The sequence below is a fragment of the Tenrec ecaudatus genome, chromosome 4 (assembly GCF_050624435.1).
Source record: "Tenrec ecaudatus isolate mTenEca1 chromosome 4, mTenEca1.hap1, whole genome shotgun sequence".
Taxonomy (NCBI): Eukaryota; Metazoa; Chordata; class Mammalia; order Afrosoricida; family Tenrecidae; genus Tenrec; species Tenrec ecaudatus.
In genome coordinates, this window is record NC_134533.1 from 172,112,588 (window position 1) to 172,129,210 (window position 16,623).

The window sequence follows — 16,623 nt, forward strand, 5'->3', positions numbered from 1 at the left end:
TTAGGCAGACCCAAGCAGAAGCAAGGAAGGAGTTAAACCAAATGTTCTGCTTCAGTACCCTGCAGCTTTTTGGAGAAACCACAGCTTCAGCAGATAGCTGCCTTTTAACTCTTCAGTGTTAGCTATAAAATAAAAAAAAGGGGGGGGGGGGTTATAGAGAATCACTGAGTTTTAACTGAAGTGTATTGGTGACTTTCTTAAGACACTGTGTCTTTATGTTTTCCCAAGTTCCGAGATGCAATGAGTAAACCAAGAACACAGCTGCCCTTGTTAAAATAAGATTAGGCCCAAGGAATTGTTTGTGCTGAGAGCAATTTTATCAGGATGCTATCGTTACACTATGCAAGCTATATACCCTCGCCTCATTCATATATAAAGCTGTACTTTGGAAATAAAATTGGCCTTTGGATCATCAATCCACTGGCCACTCTTTTTCTTCAGGTTGCCACTTCCCTTAGCATTGAATGAAAACTCCACGCTGCATACCACCCACAATCCTCAGGCAAAGTGGAAAAAGCCAATGGGTTAATCAAGCAGCACCTCACTAAACTCTCTCTCGAGCTGCGTCAGTCCTGGATACAGCTGCTGCCCCCCTAGCCCTAACCCGACCCTGCGCTGCTCCCCGAAACCCTACAGGACTCAGCCCCTTCGAACTATTGTATGGGCAGCCATTCTTACTTCCCTCAATTCAATCTTCCTTTCTTGGTTTCCACAGGTAACTACCAGTAAAACCTGTGAATTTGACTTTTCTAACACAATATTTTCATTTTTGCATATTTATTTAATTGGCAAAACAAAAGGTGCATTTCCAAAAACTATGCTAAAGGCATTTTACAAAGTAAACCATGGCTTTTGGAGTTAAGATGTTATACTTAAATCCCCACTTCTTCCCAGTGGACAGCCTCTCCTATTGGTCCTCTTTCTGTACACCTCACCTGGAAAACCTGTCCCCACTAACCATCCCACCTTCCCCCAACAGGAAGAACAAAAAAAAGCCGTTTTCCTTCCGTTAGTCACAGGACTATTGCTTGCCTCCTCAGCGGTAGCCTTAGGACTTAGCAGAGGGGCCCTGGCACATTCAGTCCTAACCACGGACAAGCTAGCCATGCAATTCCAAATGGCCATAGATGCCTCCACCAAATCCCTAGCTTTATTGCAAAGACAAATAACCTCTGTCGCCCAAGTTGCCTTACAGAATCGACGAGCCTTAGACCTCATCACCGCTGAAAAAGAAGGCACTTGCCTTTACCTCCAAGAGGAATGCTGTTATTACATCAATGAGTTGGGAATTGTAAAAACTATACTCCAGACCCTCAACAAGCTAAGCAGCAAACTCCATTGGAAAAAGTTTGCAGCTGAAACCTCTTCCTGGTGGACATCCTCCAGGTATTCTCTCCTAGCCTCCATACTAGGACCTATAATTTTAGTTATAATTTTGCTCTTAATTGCACCTTGTCTCATCCAGCTCCTGCAAAGTCAACTCTGCGAAGTCACCCATATAGCAGTTCACCAGATGATGCTACAGAAATACCAACCTCTCCACCCTGTGCCAGGTTGGAACTTCCAGTACTCTGCCTGAAAAAGCCCCTTCCCTTGCTCTTCGCCCCCTACCCGCAGGAAGCAGTTACAGAAATGGACTACTGTCATCCCTTTCCCCTATAGGGCAGAGTCTGAAAGGTCCGGTCTTGGCACAACAGACTCCATTTTGAGTCCTGCACTTCCATCTTAGCTCTCAAGACTGACCCCTAACTGACCTCCCCTCCCCTGCTCAACCCCAAATTCCTGGAACCAGCTCGTCCCAAAGCCAAAATGTTTTCTGAAGATATGTTTACGCCACCCATCCCTGACATATAGATAAGATTAACGACCGTTTCCCTTCTGAAGCACCTGTGTGCACAGATCCTCCCCAACTGTGCCTGCCAACAGTGGGCATAAAAACACCGCCAGGATTTTTTCCTGGCGCGGCTTCAATAGCTCAATACCCTGAGTTGCTGAACTGGCCCACAAGCTTCTCAATAAAGCCTGCTTCTAAAACTTCATTAATTGGGTCTTTGATTCTGTTCTTGCATCCAAATAAACCTTATAGAGACCACTTCGTTGTCCTATTGTTTAAAATAACAGCTACTGCGTATGGAGCACATGACTCTGTGCTCTCACAACTGCTGCTTAGCAACAGGGCTGACATTTGACCCTAGAACATTTGGGTTTACAGTTTTGCCCACCCCACCACCCAGTTTCCAGTAAACATGTGTCTTCTACCTAAAAACATCATTTGGGGCCCCTTTCTATCCCATCAGCCCAATCATGAGGGGTCGCAGGTGTTTTCTCCATAATTCGACCTACCGAGTCCCCTATGAAGTCCCACCTTCCCTTCTGTCCTCCCCAGATGGGGAGGTCCCTATGGCAAGACACCTGAGCCAAGCCATATGCCTCATCTGCAATGGAGTAGCTGGGCACTAAACAAGGAAGACCGAAGGAGAAGCGATGTATTTGCATTGTGGTGCAGGGGAAGAATATTGAGAATACCATGGGCTGCTAAAAGGGCAAACCAATCTCTCCTGGAAGAATGCTCCTTAGAGGCAAGGATGGGGAGACTCCATCTAACATACTTTGGACATGTCATCAGGATAGACCAGTCCCTGGAGGAGGACATCATGGTTGGCAGAGTGAAGGGGCACTGAAAAAGAGGAAGGCCCTCAAGGAGATGGATTGATATAGTGGCTGCCACAGTGGGCCTAGAAACAATGGCAGGCCTGGTGCAGGGCCATGTTTCATTCTGTTGTGCACAGGGTTGCTATGGGCCAGAACCAACTCAATGACACCTAACAACCACCACATGGGCGAGGCTGGGGACTCAGACATCACTAAACTCCCAGCAGCACCCAGCAGAGAAGAGGAGCTCAATGCATGTGTGGTTGTGGGTGCTATCAAGTTCTTGACTCATAGCCACCCTGTGTACAGCAGAACAAAACACTGCCTGGTCCTGCGCAGTCATCACAATACACAGATACATATTTCAGTTTTATTTTCTTATTGGTTAATTGTCTATATTCCCATCTAGATTGTAAACTCAACAAGTTTAACGACAACTTGATAAAAAAATGAAGGGGTGGAGTCTAGCCTGTCAATCAGGCCGCAGCCTGATGATCCCTCCTTGTGGGTATGGCTTTCTTGTGAGGATTCTGGGAACTCTTGATTCTGCCATCAGAAGAGGTGGGCTACTCTCTCTCTGATTCACATACCTGTTGACCAAGCCACCTGGAGCCATGCTGATGGCAGTCAGAGCCCTGGGATGAGTCCACTGCCATTTGTTCCACAGGATTTTCTACACACCAGCCTGTGATCTTTCTGCCTCTGGCATCATTGCATGTGCTGCATGATTCTGAAGAGGAATTCACCAGCTAATACTGGAATTGTGGGCTAATATCAAACATATGGACTTTATCTAAACTGGGCAGGATATTTCATTGATGCATAATTGCTCCTTGATATAAGGTTCTGTCGTACACATATATGCGTGTCAATGAATTTGTTTCTCTAGTCAACCCACTCTAACACAATCATGAAGGCCTTAAAATATAGCTCTTTATGATGGGATGTTAGAGTTGGTTTACTCACCAGTCTGAAAGCAATATAAGTTTAAAATGGTGAGAAGGAGGGCAAGATAACCATGTGTGCATCAGGATAGCACAATTACTAAGACTTCCCCACCTGGCTAACTGGAATGAGGTGTAGGGAGAAGGACAGGCACTGAGGCATATGATAGCTGCGGGGTTTGACCTCGAGAAGTCATCATTCTAAGAACTGTGGAGCGGATGAACTTTCATAACAGCGCCAGGAACCATCAAACATAACTGCAAATGTACACACAATATCAGGAGACAAACCACATGGATGTTCCTTGAAATTAGACATGTACATTAAAAAAAATGCAAAAGGAGAACCCACAGATTGGGAAAGAAGTTCTGAACAAGGGGACTAATCTCTAAAGTTTATAACACCTCAACAACAAAAAGAAAAGCATGCCAAATAATCCAATTTAACAATGAGCAAGGGACATGAATAGATACTTGACCAAGGAATATTTTCAGGTGGCCAAAAAAAAAACAAAACACCACATGACAAAATGCTCGAGATCATTAGCCGTTAGAAAGATGCCAATCAAAATACTTATCCTCTGACCCCAGCATTAATAGTGATGTTATAAATAAACAAATAGATAGATAGATAAATAAACAACCCAGACGACAACAAATGCTGGGGACACATAACGAGCTGGCCAAGGGAGAAGGCCATATACAATAGGTGGGCAGACAGGAAAAATGCTAAGAAGAAAGGAAGACCCTGGGAGAAATACAAACGTTAAAGGCAACAAAGGTAAATAGTATTCTATGTACAATCCTGCAGTAACAGTAACCTATGTGTGTGTTAGTCTGGGTGGACTACAGAAAAAAATCCAGGGAGACTCATATGTGTTTAAGAAAGAGTTTTATATCAAAGAGCAATTGTATATTGAGAAAACATCCCAGCCCAGTCCAGATCAAGTCCATATGTCTGATATTAGCCCAAATGTCCGATACCAGTCTGTAAAGTCCTCTTCAGATTCACACAACACATGCAATGACACTGAGTACAGGAAGATCACAGGCCAGTGGGTGGAAAGTCTTGTGGATCCAGTGGCAGTGGAAGCACCTTAGTGCTGGCACAGGTTTTCCATGTGCCGCCTCCAGCTCCAAGGCTCTGGCTGCCATCAGCATGGCTTCCTGTGGCTTGTCCACAGGAATGTCTCATAGGGAGAAACAGAGAGAGTGTGTTCTGCCTCAGGGAGGAAAAACAGGAGTTCCCAGAATCCTCAGAAGGTTATGTCCACACAGAGGCTTCATTGGCTATGACCTGATTGACAGGCTAGACTCCACCCCTTTACAATTTGACAGATTATGTGACTGCTACAACAATTTGACAGATTATGTAGATTGACATGTAAAGCTGGACACGTTTAGAAAGGAGAATGAAACCATATATCTATAGATTTGTTTAAGGATATTTCATCATACCTATGCATGCTGCAAATATACCCATGAATATAATAGAGTACACCAGGAGGAAAGTTATGAAAAACTTTTAATCATAACCAAACACTTGGAGGACATCTTCGGTTCTGGGGCCACAGCCGGGGAACACCATCATTAACTGGCATAACACAGTCCTTAAAGATAATGTTCTACATTGGTGTTTCCCAAAGTGGGTGATACTGGCACCTGGGGTGCCAGCATGTTCCATAGGGGCTGTAAAAACAGATACCTACCCGCTATCCTGGATTATAAGCTAAAGTACAAATGTTTACCATTGCTGGGTGGGGGAAGGAGGACACCAGGGGTAGGGAGCCCCCTGCCGTTTGTTTGTTTTTTCTGAAAAGAGGGTAATGGATCAAATAAGTCTGGGAACCTATGGTCTACATCCTACTTTGGTGAGTACTGACTGGCATCTTAAAGACTTTGGAATGGCCATCTATTGGTCTCTCCTTGTCTGGAGCAAAGAACAATGAAGAAGATAAAAAACATGGAAACAATGAGTTCAACAAATAAATGGACCACACAAACCTGAGCCTCCACAACCCTGACCCCACATGAACTATATTCTGGCCAGATACGATACTGACTATTGGAAACGGATCACATTAGACTGGGGGGCGGGGGCTGAGGTAGTTTTTTGAGAGGGGGGTGGTGGATGGAATGTGGGACACAACTCCAAACCAGACAAATGACCAGGCTTTCTAGTCAGATGCAGACTGGGAGGTTCCCAAGGTGATGACCCTGGGGCACTCTTCAGCCCTGGAACTGAACTCCCCGAGGCGGTGGCTGGATGTTCTACCGGCAGTGACGGGTCTAGAAGGTGAAAAATAACACTGGGAAAGTACTCGCTCCTTGGAATCACCAACCTTTTGCGATCAGTGGGGCAGCATTTGCTGGGGGACACAGTTCGGATGGCAGGAGGGGCTAGGGGACGAGGAGGTGTGGAAATGGGAAACAGGTAGGAAGTCGGGCACGCATGCTTACAGGGTGAGGGTGGTCATCAGTGACCTGGAACAGGATGCCTGTGGACTGTGCCATGGAAAACGGGTTTGCTCAGTGAACCCTCGCCTCACTCACAATGAAAAGTCGCTGAAACGGCTTTTATTATATTATGTAATTTAGGAATCTTTTTCATCCTCCCCCATGGTGGATCTCTTATTTCCCATAGTCCATGCTGAGCGCCCCAGTGGCTCCTAAAAAGATGTGTGGGGTCATTCTGAAATACCTAGTCAATGTGAAGTCCTGCTGGTGTGGGGGGGTTGCTAATCACAAGATCAGCAGTTTTACTCCACTGGTGGCTCCAAGGGAGAAAGAGAAGCCTGTCTGATCCTCTAAAGATTTCCAACCTCAAAGACCCAAAGGGGCAGTTCTGTCCTGTCCTATAGGGACACTATGGGCTGGTATAGACTCAATAACAGTGAGTTTGGGTCTTGTTGTTGTTGTTGCTTACTCTTACATTTTATAATTCAGCTGAGTAAATAGTTATTATGTACACAACCATGCTTAAAAGATGTTGTATTTACAAAAGAGGCATCGCAAGATAGAATTAAGTCAAAACAGCAAACTAATTGTGGCAGACTCTGTTTTCCAAAAATGGCCAAAAGCATTATTTGTGGTCTTGGTTGGTCTTCTAGCCCCTCGCCAAGCCCGGTGAAGAAGTAGCGTCTAAGACAACCTCCAAGATGGTGAAGTTAGATACTCCAGACTTTCATTCCCCAAAGGAGGGCCGGAGGCAGAAGACGAGAGGACTAATCTTATCAGAACTCTGGCAAATAGCTGGAGACGCCTGGCAGCTGGGTGAAGGCTGGCAGGACGGTAGAAAGACTGTACAATGGCTGTAGCATAGCCCAAGCCCCAGTTGAGTACCTCGCCCAAAACAGCAGCCACATTCCAGCTGGAGATTTGGGCCCCTGGTTCTGGAGTCAGCAAAATAGACTTTCATAACAAAATATGGTGTTTGCATATACAAATCAGTTGAATGGCTACATAGGGGACTAATGGGAAGCACTAGTCTTGGTTTGTTTAAAACCATGTTGGAGGTTGCTCCAGGGAGAACCTGAGGTGAAGTGAGAGGCCTGGGGAAAAGAGGGCAAAACCCCAGGCAGAAAATTTCCACAGGAACTGGGCCACGGAAAGGTATCCAATTGTGCATAATTTGGAGAAGCACACATATCCCTGGAACAAGATGTATGCCCAGAAAGACCTCCAGTAATGCAAAATGTCCACCTTGGGTGGATGGCTTAGCTCAGGAAAGCTGGGAGAAGGATTCTCCCAGCATCAAACAATTCAGTGAAGACTGGGAGAGCCTCCCAACCACCACCCCTCAGTCCTTCCTCTGTGTGTTCTCGCTAAGCTGGTTGGGAAGTTACTAAGATAAAACACATTAGCACAAGCTTCGCCAGTAGAACAAGAAAGAATACAGAAAATGTTCTGCTAGAAAATCCTCAAGAAGGGAAGAACTTGAGTTCTAAAACTAGCACATTATTCAAATATCTTATTTCAACCAAATACAAAAAGAACCCATGAGACAGACATAGAAACAAAGCACAAAATAAACGAATAGAAACTATCCTTGAGGAAGAACTGATACTGGACTTACTAGGTACAAATTTTAAAACAACTGTCTTAAATATGCTCAAAGAACTAAGGGAAAACATGAGCACTAAACCAAAGGAAATTGAGAAAACTACTGTGATGGTTAGATTTTATATCAATGTGTTGTACCCGTGTGAAAGTAGGGGTAGAGTCCAATCAGGTCACAGGCTGGTGGCAGCTCCTTGGGGGGGGGGGGGGGTGGCCTATTTATGAAAGATTCCAGGGAGGATTCGCTTTCTTGCTCCTCTTTGCCTTCTGGCTTGCTTGCAATTCCGCATTTGGCTCCCTGGGAGCTGTTGTGGCCCTGCATGCTCCTGGTGACCTGGAACCCACAGGACTCTACACCCACCAGCCTGTGATTGCCCTCCTTCACCTTCCCACTCCTGCTTCATCAGCCAGCAGCTATGGGGGCAGTCAGCATGGGGCTCCAGCTGGCATCTGACCCACGGACTTGTGCTGGACTGGGTTGCTTCCTTACTAGAAATCTCTTTCTTGATATAAAGATATATACCTATATGAGTATACCTGTTTCGTTTCTCTAGAAAACTCAGCCTAACACAGCTATGCATAAACAAAATAAGAATATTAGACTATTAACAAAGAAATTAAAATTATGGGGGGGATCAAAATTATGGAGCTAAACAGTATAATAATAGAAAAAAAACTTAATCACCAAAAGGACTTGGCAACATGTTTGAATTGGCAGAAGAAAGAATCAGAAAGCTTGGAGACAGGATAATTAAATGGATCTGGGGTGAGACGTGGGAAGAACAAAGACGACTGACCAGAGCATAAGAGAGCTGTGAGGCACGGGAAGCAAGCGCATATACCAAGCACGGGAGTCCCAGGAGTAGAAAAGAGAGAGAGGGGAAGTAGAAAGAATATGTGAGGACACATGGCCAGAAGTTTTGCCCATTGAACAAAAGATATGAATCCACACATACATGAAGCTCAACGAACCCCAAGCAGGATAAGCCCAAGGAGATTCCATCCAAGATACATTATGATCAACCGGTTTTAACTGAAAACCAAAGCCAGAGCATTTTGAAGGCAAAAAGAGTAAACCATGTACAAAGACCTGTCAGTAAGAAAAGCATCGCTGTTCTCCTGAGAAACCATGGAGGCCTACAGGCAGGGGGGATGCCATATGCAACGTGTTAAAGAGGAAAAATGCCATCTGGGAATCCTGTGTCTGGCAGAACTGTCCTTCAGAAACCAGAGTGAGATGAAGACATTCCAAGGTAAAGTAAAGGCTACAGTTGCCCCAGAAGGGACTGTGAAGGGGAGCCCTTCAACTTGAAAGGGGAGTTCACTAGGTAATAAGCTGAAATTGTTTACTAAAGACCCAGGCATAGGTCATTTCAAGGACAAATAAGTAAGCTTTACTACATTTCTGATTTGTAAATGTTATTTGTGATGTTCTGTGGGATATCAAAAGCAAAATCATAAGGCATATGTACAAATAGACACTAGGTGAAACATTTGTACTTACTTAATTTGATGGCGATGACATAAAGGGCAAGTGAGGAACAGTCTAGAAACAGAGTTTTTTTATGTTTCTGAAGCTGAGTCAGTCTCAATGTTAACTAAGTAGTTGTAAAACTAAGGTGGTAAATGTAATCCCACAAAATAAAACTGCTTTTAAAATGTGGTCAAAAAGAAATTTGGTGGGAATCAAAATGACTCACTACAAAAATCCACCTGAACAAAATAAAACCAGAAAGGGTGGGGGGAGTGTTTAGATATACATCGTGTCTGACAGCTTTCACTGTGGGAGAGGCTTCCTCTAGGGAGACCAGCCATCATGCTGAGAGGAAGTCCAAGCAGCCAATGTGGAAAGACCACAAGGAAAGGCCCCTGGGGAGGGGATCAGAGACCCTGAGCTAACAGCCAGACATGAGAATAAAAGCCCCCATCTTTGGGTCTTTAGGCTGAAGGCCCAGCTATCACAGAGCAGAAAGCATGCACCCTGTCTGTCTGCACCAAAGCCATTTATCTCCTAAGTCTTGGGGCAACTGGTTTCACAAGAGCAGTAATTGCAATAATGAATAAATATATTGAGACAAAGAATGAAACTACATCAAAAAGTGGCTTGGGTGATTATTTTTTAACGAAATTAATTTTCTTACACAAATCGTGTCCTTTTGGGGTAGACAGCTTTCACTTTATTGCACTAATAGCACGTATGTAGCACCAAGCTTTCAGACAAGTCTGAACAAGTGGGCTGAAGTCTTCAATTTAGCACTTGTCTACCAGGCACTGAAGAGTAGCGAGAAAGGGCCAGAATCTACTCAGGAGGTGACCTCAGGTAATTACTAATCCAGTTACCATCTCTATCGATATCCTGCCAAACACAAACAGGAAGCAAGCAAACAACAACAATGACTAGACAAAAGCGAGGAAAAACCTCAATCGAAAAGAAAGCAAAGAATATTAAACATTTAAACAACTTGGACATGTGTGTTAGTCTGGGTAGACTAGAGAGACAAATTCATAGACACTCATGTGTGTTTAAGAAAGAGCTTTATATATAAGAGCAGTTGAATATTGAGAAAACTTCCCAGCCCAGTCCAGATGAAGTCCATAAGTCTGATATTAGCTCATATGTCCAATACCAATTTATAAACTTCTCTTCAGACTCATGAAACGCATGCAATGATGCCGAATGCAGGAAGATCACAAGCCAGTGGGTAGGGAAGTCTTGTGTATTCAGTGGCAGCGTAAGCATCTCAGTACTGTCAGGGGTCTCCACTTGGCTTCTCTGGCTCCAGAGGTCTGGCTCCATCAGTCTCTCTCCACGTGTCTTCTTCACAGGGATGTCTCAAAGGGAATGAGCTGAGAGAGAGTGTCTCCCATATCCAAGGAAGAAAGACAGGAGTTCCCAGAATCCTCAGACGAAGGTCATGCTCACATAGAGGTCTCAATGGCTATCTCCTGATTGACAGGCTAGACTCCACCCCTACACTTTTAATCCTCAAATTGACACGAGATTCTGTAAGTACCACAATGTGGGTCAAAAGGAAGATCAATAAGCTATTATCACATTTGAAGCTAACTACATCTGCCACAACGGCCTTCACAATGCTCTCTGTCTCATGGGGAGCTAACAACAGTAAGAAGAAAGTGTCCTGAAATGATTGCGATGTTGTTTGCACAAATCTTCTTAATATGACTGAACAAGTAAGTAGTATATGTGAGGTACATGGCAATAAAACAGTTAAAAAACACATGGGAGCTCATTGAGATAACACGAGAACTTATTGTAAGGAATCAGGGCATTTCATGACAACCAAGGGCAGAAAGGAAGGTAGTCAGGTGCATAAAACTATTAGAGCAGGAAAGAGTGAACCACCAAGAAACAAGTCATTTATCCATATTCCTATTATTTCTCCCTCCTTCCCTCTGTCCCTTCTTGGATAGGCACTCTGTGTGTGTTGGCATGCCTATGACCCACCATACATTCTTTCATGCCAACTCACACTCCCGTAAAGAGTTACAAGAGTAACTCAAAATCCCACAGAGGCCGTTCTACCGTGTCCTAGGACTGGGCGTCCACTCAATGGCATTGAGAGGTTTTGTCTGTTTGTTTTTAGTCGTTCACACTGTTTCTCAGTTTTGAGTGTCTAACAGTAGTTGTATGGTTCCCTTGTAATTATATATGCTCCCTGCGCTCAAATTCAAATTTTACTGAAGGGAATATTCAATTTGTTTATCTTGGCTCATGTACCCTCTTTCGGTCCAATCAGCCACAGCTGTGACCAGAGTCGGCATAGTAACATTTAGGTGGCAGAGCCTTGGAAGTCCTATTGACATAGCAGAGCATGTGTAGGCTTGGCAGGCAGCTCAATAGCATTCTGTTGTAAGTATAGACATCAGTACAAGAGAAAATGAGACTGCCCATGAATATACTTGAATGTTTGGATTGACAACCCAAAATGAAAATAACAGCAGTAAATCTTTCTCAAGCAGATGTGCCGTTGGTGATTGATAATATAAACATCGTGGCTTGTGTGCCTGAGGCAGCCTTCAGGGCTATCGAACAGTCGCATTGGAAAGGCTATAGGTAAAAAAAACCTCAGCTCCGCTCAGTGAAACGCCAAGAAGCACTCACACCTCCAGTGGGAATGAGCAGAACTAACGCTCAGATCTCGGGGTGTTTTTTTTATTATTTTATTAGAGGCTCATACAACTCCTATCACAATCCATACATACATCAATTGTGTAAAGCACATCTGTACATTCGTTGGCCTCATCATTCTCAAAACATTTGCTCTCCACCCTAGCCCCTGGCATCAGGTCCTCATCCCCCCCCCCCACTCCCCTCTCCCTCATGAGCCCTTGATAATTTATAAATTACTATCTTGTCATATCTTGCTTCAGATCTTGATTTTTAAATAGCCTTCCCCACTAAAAGGAAGCTGAGCTTCTTAGAGATTGATTCCAAAACTGGGGCACAGGAATTACAAGATAAGCCTGGAACATCTTGTACAATTAAAATGCAAGAAAGTACATTGAAAATTGATAGTTCGTAGCAAGAGAGCACTGGGAAGGACTTGCAAGATTCTCAGTAGATAAATGTGGGATGGTTTCAAGAGCAAAAACTATTCGTATTAACAAATTCATTGTAGGCTACAGTGAGATGAACACAGAAATTCAATGTCACTAACAGTTCTATCGCACTGTCTAGAAAAAGTCTAAAACACAGATGTGCCCTGGAATATTGGGAAACAAGATGAAGTCTACACAAAAGCTGAGATATTTCACAGTTTCTAGATAAGTATTTTGGGAAAAAAGGAAAAGCTAATCAAGGGCAAAGCTTTAACTAAAATCCCTAAATAATGTTTCTTTTTCCCCGTTTCTGAATTATCCTCCAAAGTTCTGTTTTCTTCTAGCCTGACTTTCAGGGTTTAACTGTGGCTAGACAGCCCACATTGAATTAGCATCCAATAAGGATTCTGTGTCAGAGACTTCAGTCCTAAAGATTAAATCCTTACCTTAGGAACTTTTGATCAACATGGTTAAAAATTAAAAATTATCTTAGAGCTACACTTTCAGGGACTTACCCACCCTCCCTGGCTCCAGAAAGTCTACAGTCCACGAGAATTTGAATTTTCCTTCTGCATTTTCTCCATTGTGATGAGTATTCTTCTAAGGACTCTTCAGTCATGTGGAACTAACAACAATGACTACGGAAAGAAAATGTTCTGAAATTGAATGTGGTGATGATTGAACAAATCTGTTTAATATGATTGAATGATTTCAATTCAATGATCTGTATAGTATATTGCCAACACAACTGTGAAAAATGTTCAGTAATGGTAGCTGAGCACCAACTGATTTTTCTAGTCTATTGAGAAAGGTGGCAGCTGACCATGGAGGAAATCAGCCACACACTCCTATTCCAGACTCTCCTCCTCGTTTGTTCCATGTGAACAGAGGCCAGTTGTTACACCTCTGACTTAAATTCCTTCATCTCCCTTTCTTCATGTCCAACTCTCCTTGAAGTGTGAAGAGAAAGTGCCAGGCACGGAAGTCAAAAAAAGAATGGTATACTGCTTGGTACAAGAAACAAACAACACACTTTTTCAAATGTGTAAGTGGTTTAAGAGAATTATGAGCATGTAAGTACAAGTTAAACCTTAAAATAGAATTCCCTGTGTGTAAAGAGATTATCATCATGAGGTCCAGTCATGATCAACAGATTTGGTGACTGATATAGGTTTAGTCTTGATTTAATTCCCCAACAAGGTGGCATAAGAAGGAAGTTGGGGGTGGGGGTGGGGGAATCCTGATCTACTTTTTGGAATGAGGAAAATCTCCATGTACTTTATAGCCCTCTAACTCACTGCCATCAAGTCAATGCTGACTCATAGCGACTCCCTGTGGGTTTCTGAAACTGACCACACAAGAATGGAAAGCCCAGTCTCTCTCCTGTCAAGCTACTCATGGTTTTGAACCACCGACCACATGGATCTCAGCCCGATGCATAACTCTACTGCACGCTCCATATACTTCCGTCTCTGAGGGTATTAATTGGGGAAAAACAAGTGCACTGCACAGTAAGAACCAGAGGGGACTCAAATATACCTATATATTTGCCTGTGATTTCAGGAAGAAGTAGTGGAAGAACTCAAACAAATAGAAATTGTTACCTCAAGGGGCAACGGGCATACAGAAAGAATGGGCCAGAATAGAGGAATTATTTTAGAAATCACAGCTAACACATGCAGAAGGGCTTATAAACACGGAACTAGGAATCCCATTTTGTCTCTCTGCAGAGACAATCACTCTTGCTCTCTACGGAAGGCAAGAGACTCAGGTGTGTTAGTCTGCGTAGACTAGAGAAGCAAATCCAGAGACATTCACATGTATATAAGAAAGAGCTTTATGTACAAAATCAACTGAACATTGAGAAAACATACCAGCCCAGTCCAGATCAAGTCTGTAAGTCCGATATTAGCCCGTATATCTGATACCAATCTATAAAGTCCTCTTCAGACTCATGCAGCACATGCAATGATGTCAAATGCAGTGGGTGGAAAGTCTTCTGGACCTAGTGGCAGTGGAAGCACCTCAGTGCTGGCAGGGGTTCTCCATGTGGCTCCATCAGCTCCAGGGCTCTAACATAAATCCACGTGTCTTCTCAACAGGAATGTCTCACAGGGAGTGAGCAAGTGTCCCACCTCCAGTGAGTTATTTATCTCCTTAGTGGTTCCAAATGAGGTCATCAAGCTGAGACCTGATTGACAGGCTAAACTCCACCCCTTCACTCTTAAGTCTCAAATTGACAACAGATTATGTAACTATCAACTAGGCAACAACTATGTAAAGCCATTACATGAAAGGATGCTAAGAAATCTACAAAGAATCAGTCAGGTTCCCAGCACCTAAAGCCACTCATCATTTATTTTCATCAATGAAAATGGGAAAACCAACTATAATTTCCTTATGGTGGGATGCAGTAAGAAATACACAGTATCACAGTAGAGAAGTGGGTGAAGGGAGACGTCGGGTGGTGTTAGATATGACAAAATAATAATAATTTATAAAGTATCAAGGGTCCATGGGGGAGGAGCAGGGAGGGAGGGGAAAAAATGAGGAGCTGATACCAAGGGCTCAAGTAGAAAGCAAATGTTTTGAGAATGATGATGGCAACATATGTACAAATGTGCTTGACACAATAGATGGATGTATGGATTGTGATAAGAGTTGTATGAGCCCCCAATAAAATGATTTTAAAAGGAAAAAGAAATACACAGTATCGACAAATAAGTATTCTTGTAAAAAAACCAACCCCCCCCAAGCTGAACCTGAATGTAATCAAACGTCTACACTGGATAAAGGAGCGTGTTTAAAGCCACTGTCTATGCCATTAGCTGAATAGAGGACGTCGGAAATTACAGTTTATTTTAGTTAAACAGCATTTTTAAAAAGCCGGTGGGGAAGGAATTTATCAGCTTAAGGAGACTTTAAAGGTATTTTTATCAAGTGCAATATGTAGATTTTGCTTGGATTCTGACTCAAAGAAACCAACTGTAAAATGATTATTCTTTTAACTTATAAGGGGAAATCAGACATGAAATGAGTATTAATGCATAGTGGTAATATTATTGAATATGACAATGATATTTTAAGTCCTTATCTGTTAGCAATAACTACTGAAGTATTCATTGAAAAATGACATGATTTCAAAGATTTTCGTTCATATACTCAAGTCGCTTTTTACTCCAGATGTTTTTAACACATGGGAAAATCCAAAATGGACTGGCGATTAGCTGACATTGAAGAATCATAGTTAATCTTGCTGGACGTGATAATGGCATTATGCATGGGTTTATTTTTTTAGTCCTTATCTATTAGAGATGGTTACTTAAATATTGATCGAGGAACAATAAGATGTCTAGAATTTTCCTTAAAGCATTTCAATGTACACATGTGCACTCAGACACGCCATAAAGAAATTATAAGGGTATGCAGAGCAGGTAAACAAGATCTGCTAATAAATATAGAGAACATTTGGAGCTTGGTGAGGGAGCACATAGACTTTTCCTGAGTTGTATGTATAGATTTGCTCTGAATTTCATGTATGGTTAATGCATTCCAAAAGAAAGATTTTTTAACATAAAGAAACAAATACAATTGATGTATGTGTTGTTATAAGAGCTGTAAGAGCCTCCAATAAAATGATTTATAAAAAAGAAAAAGAAACAAAATGTTTACCTCATAAACTGGTCCAATTTCATAATTGGTGAAGAACCCAATGGACGGCTTGGCTAGAAAGATGGGGGTATCAGCACAACTGTGGGAGAAAGAGGGAGGGGAGAGGCTGTTCATTTTACCCATCCAATGAAATGAATACTGCGCAGTGACTAATAAAAAATAAATGCATCCAAGTCATCAAAGATATTCACAACATGTCATTTGTTGTTTTTTTTAAAAAGCTCATTACAAAATAATTATGTCAGCACGAGCCAATCTTTCTGCAAACATGTGTAACTATATATTTAATTTTCTTTTTCTTTTTTTTTTATATTTAATTTTCAATACCCAGGGGAGACCTCTGAAAGTTTAAACACTAAATGGTACCTGGATTTTTAATAAAGCATAATTTTCCCTTTTGAACACCTGTGTTTTTCAATCTCTCTCTTTTTAATGGTTTCATTGATGTAGAATTCACATATCATATAATTCAATTGTTCAGTCTAATTTTTCTTAAGAAACATATATTATCTGCCAATTAAGGTCTGTTCATAGTTTTAAGCCCATCAAAATGATGACTCCATGAAACAACTCCTTCCTTTCATAAGGATGAATACTAAAATAGAGCGAAAGGCATTATATTTGTTAAAATCATCTACTGTATGACTTACATATAATTACTCAGATGGCAAACTTTGTCATTGCCCGAGACACATGGACCCCATGGAAGGAGCATGTGTTTGACCAGACTACTTGA

At 42.4% G+C, this 16,623-nt stretch overlaps 1 protein-coding gene across 2 annotated transcripts in view; it reads right to left on the bottom strand.

Annotated features, from left to right (window-relative positions):
- DLEC1 (DLEC1 cilia and flagella associated protein) overlaps positions 1–16,623 on the bottom strand; it is a 60,769-nt gene that overhangs the window by 31,128 nt on the left and 13,018 nt on the right. For both annotated transcript variants that reach the window (XM_075547043.1, XM_075547044.1), the window contains exon 6: positions 15,888–15,966. In XM_075547043.1, the coding sequence (XP_075403158.1) occupies positions 15,888–15,966 (79 nt within the window). The remainder of the gene's footprint in view (positions 1–15,887; positions 15,967–16,623) is intronic.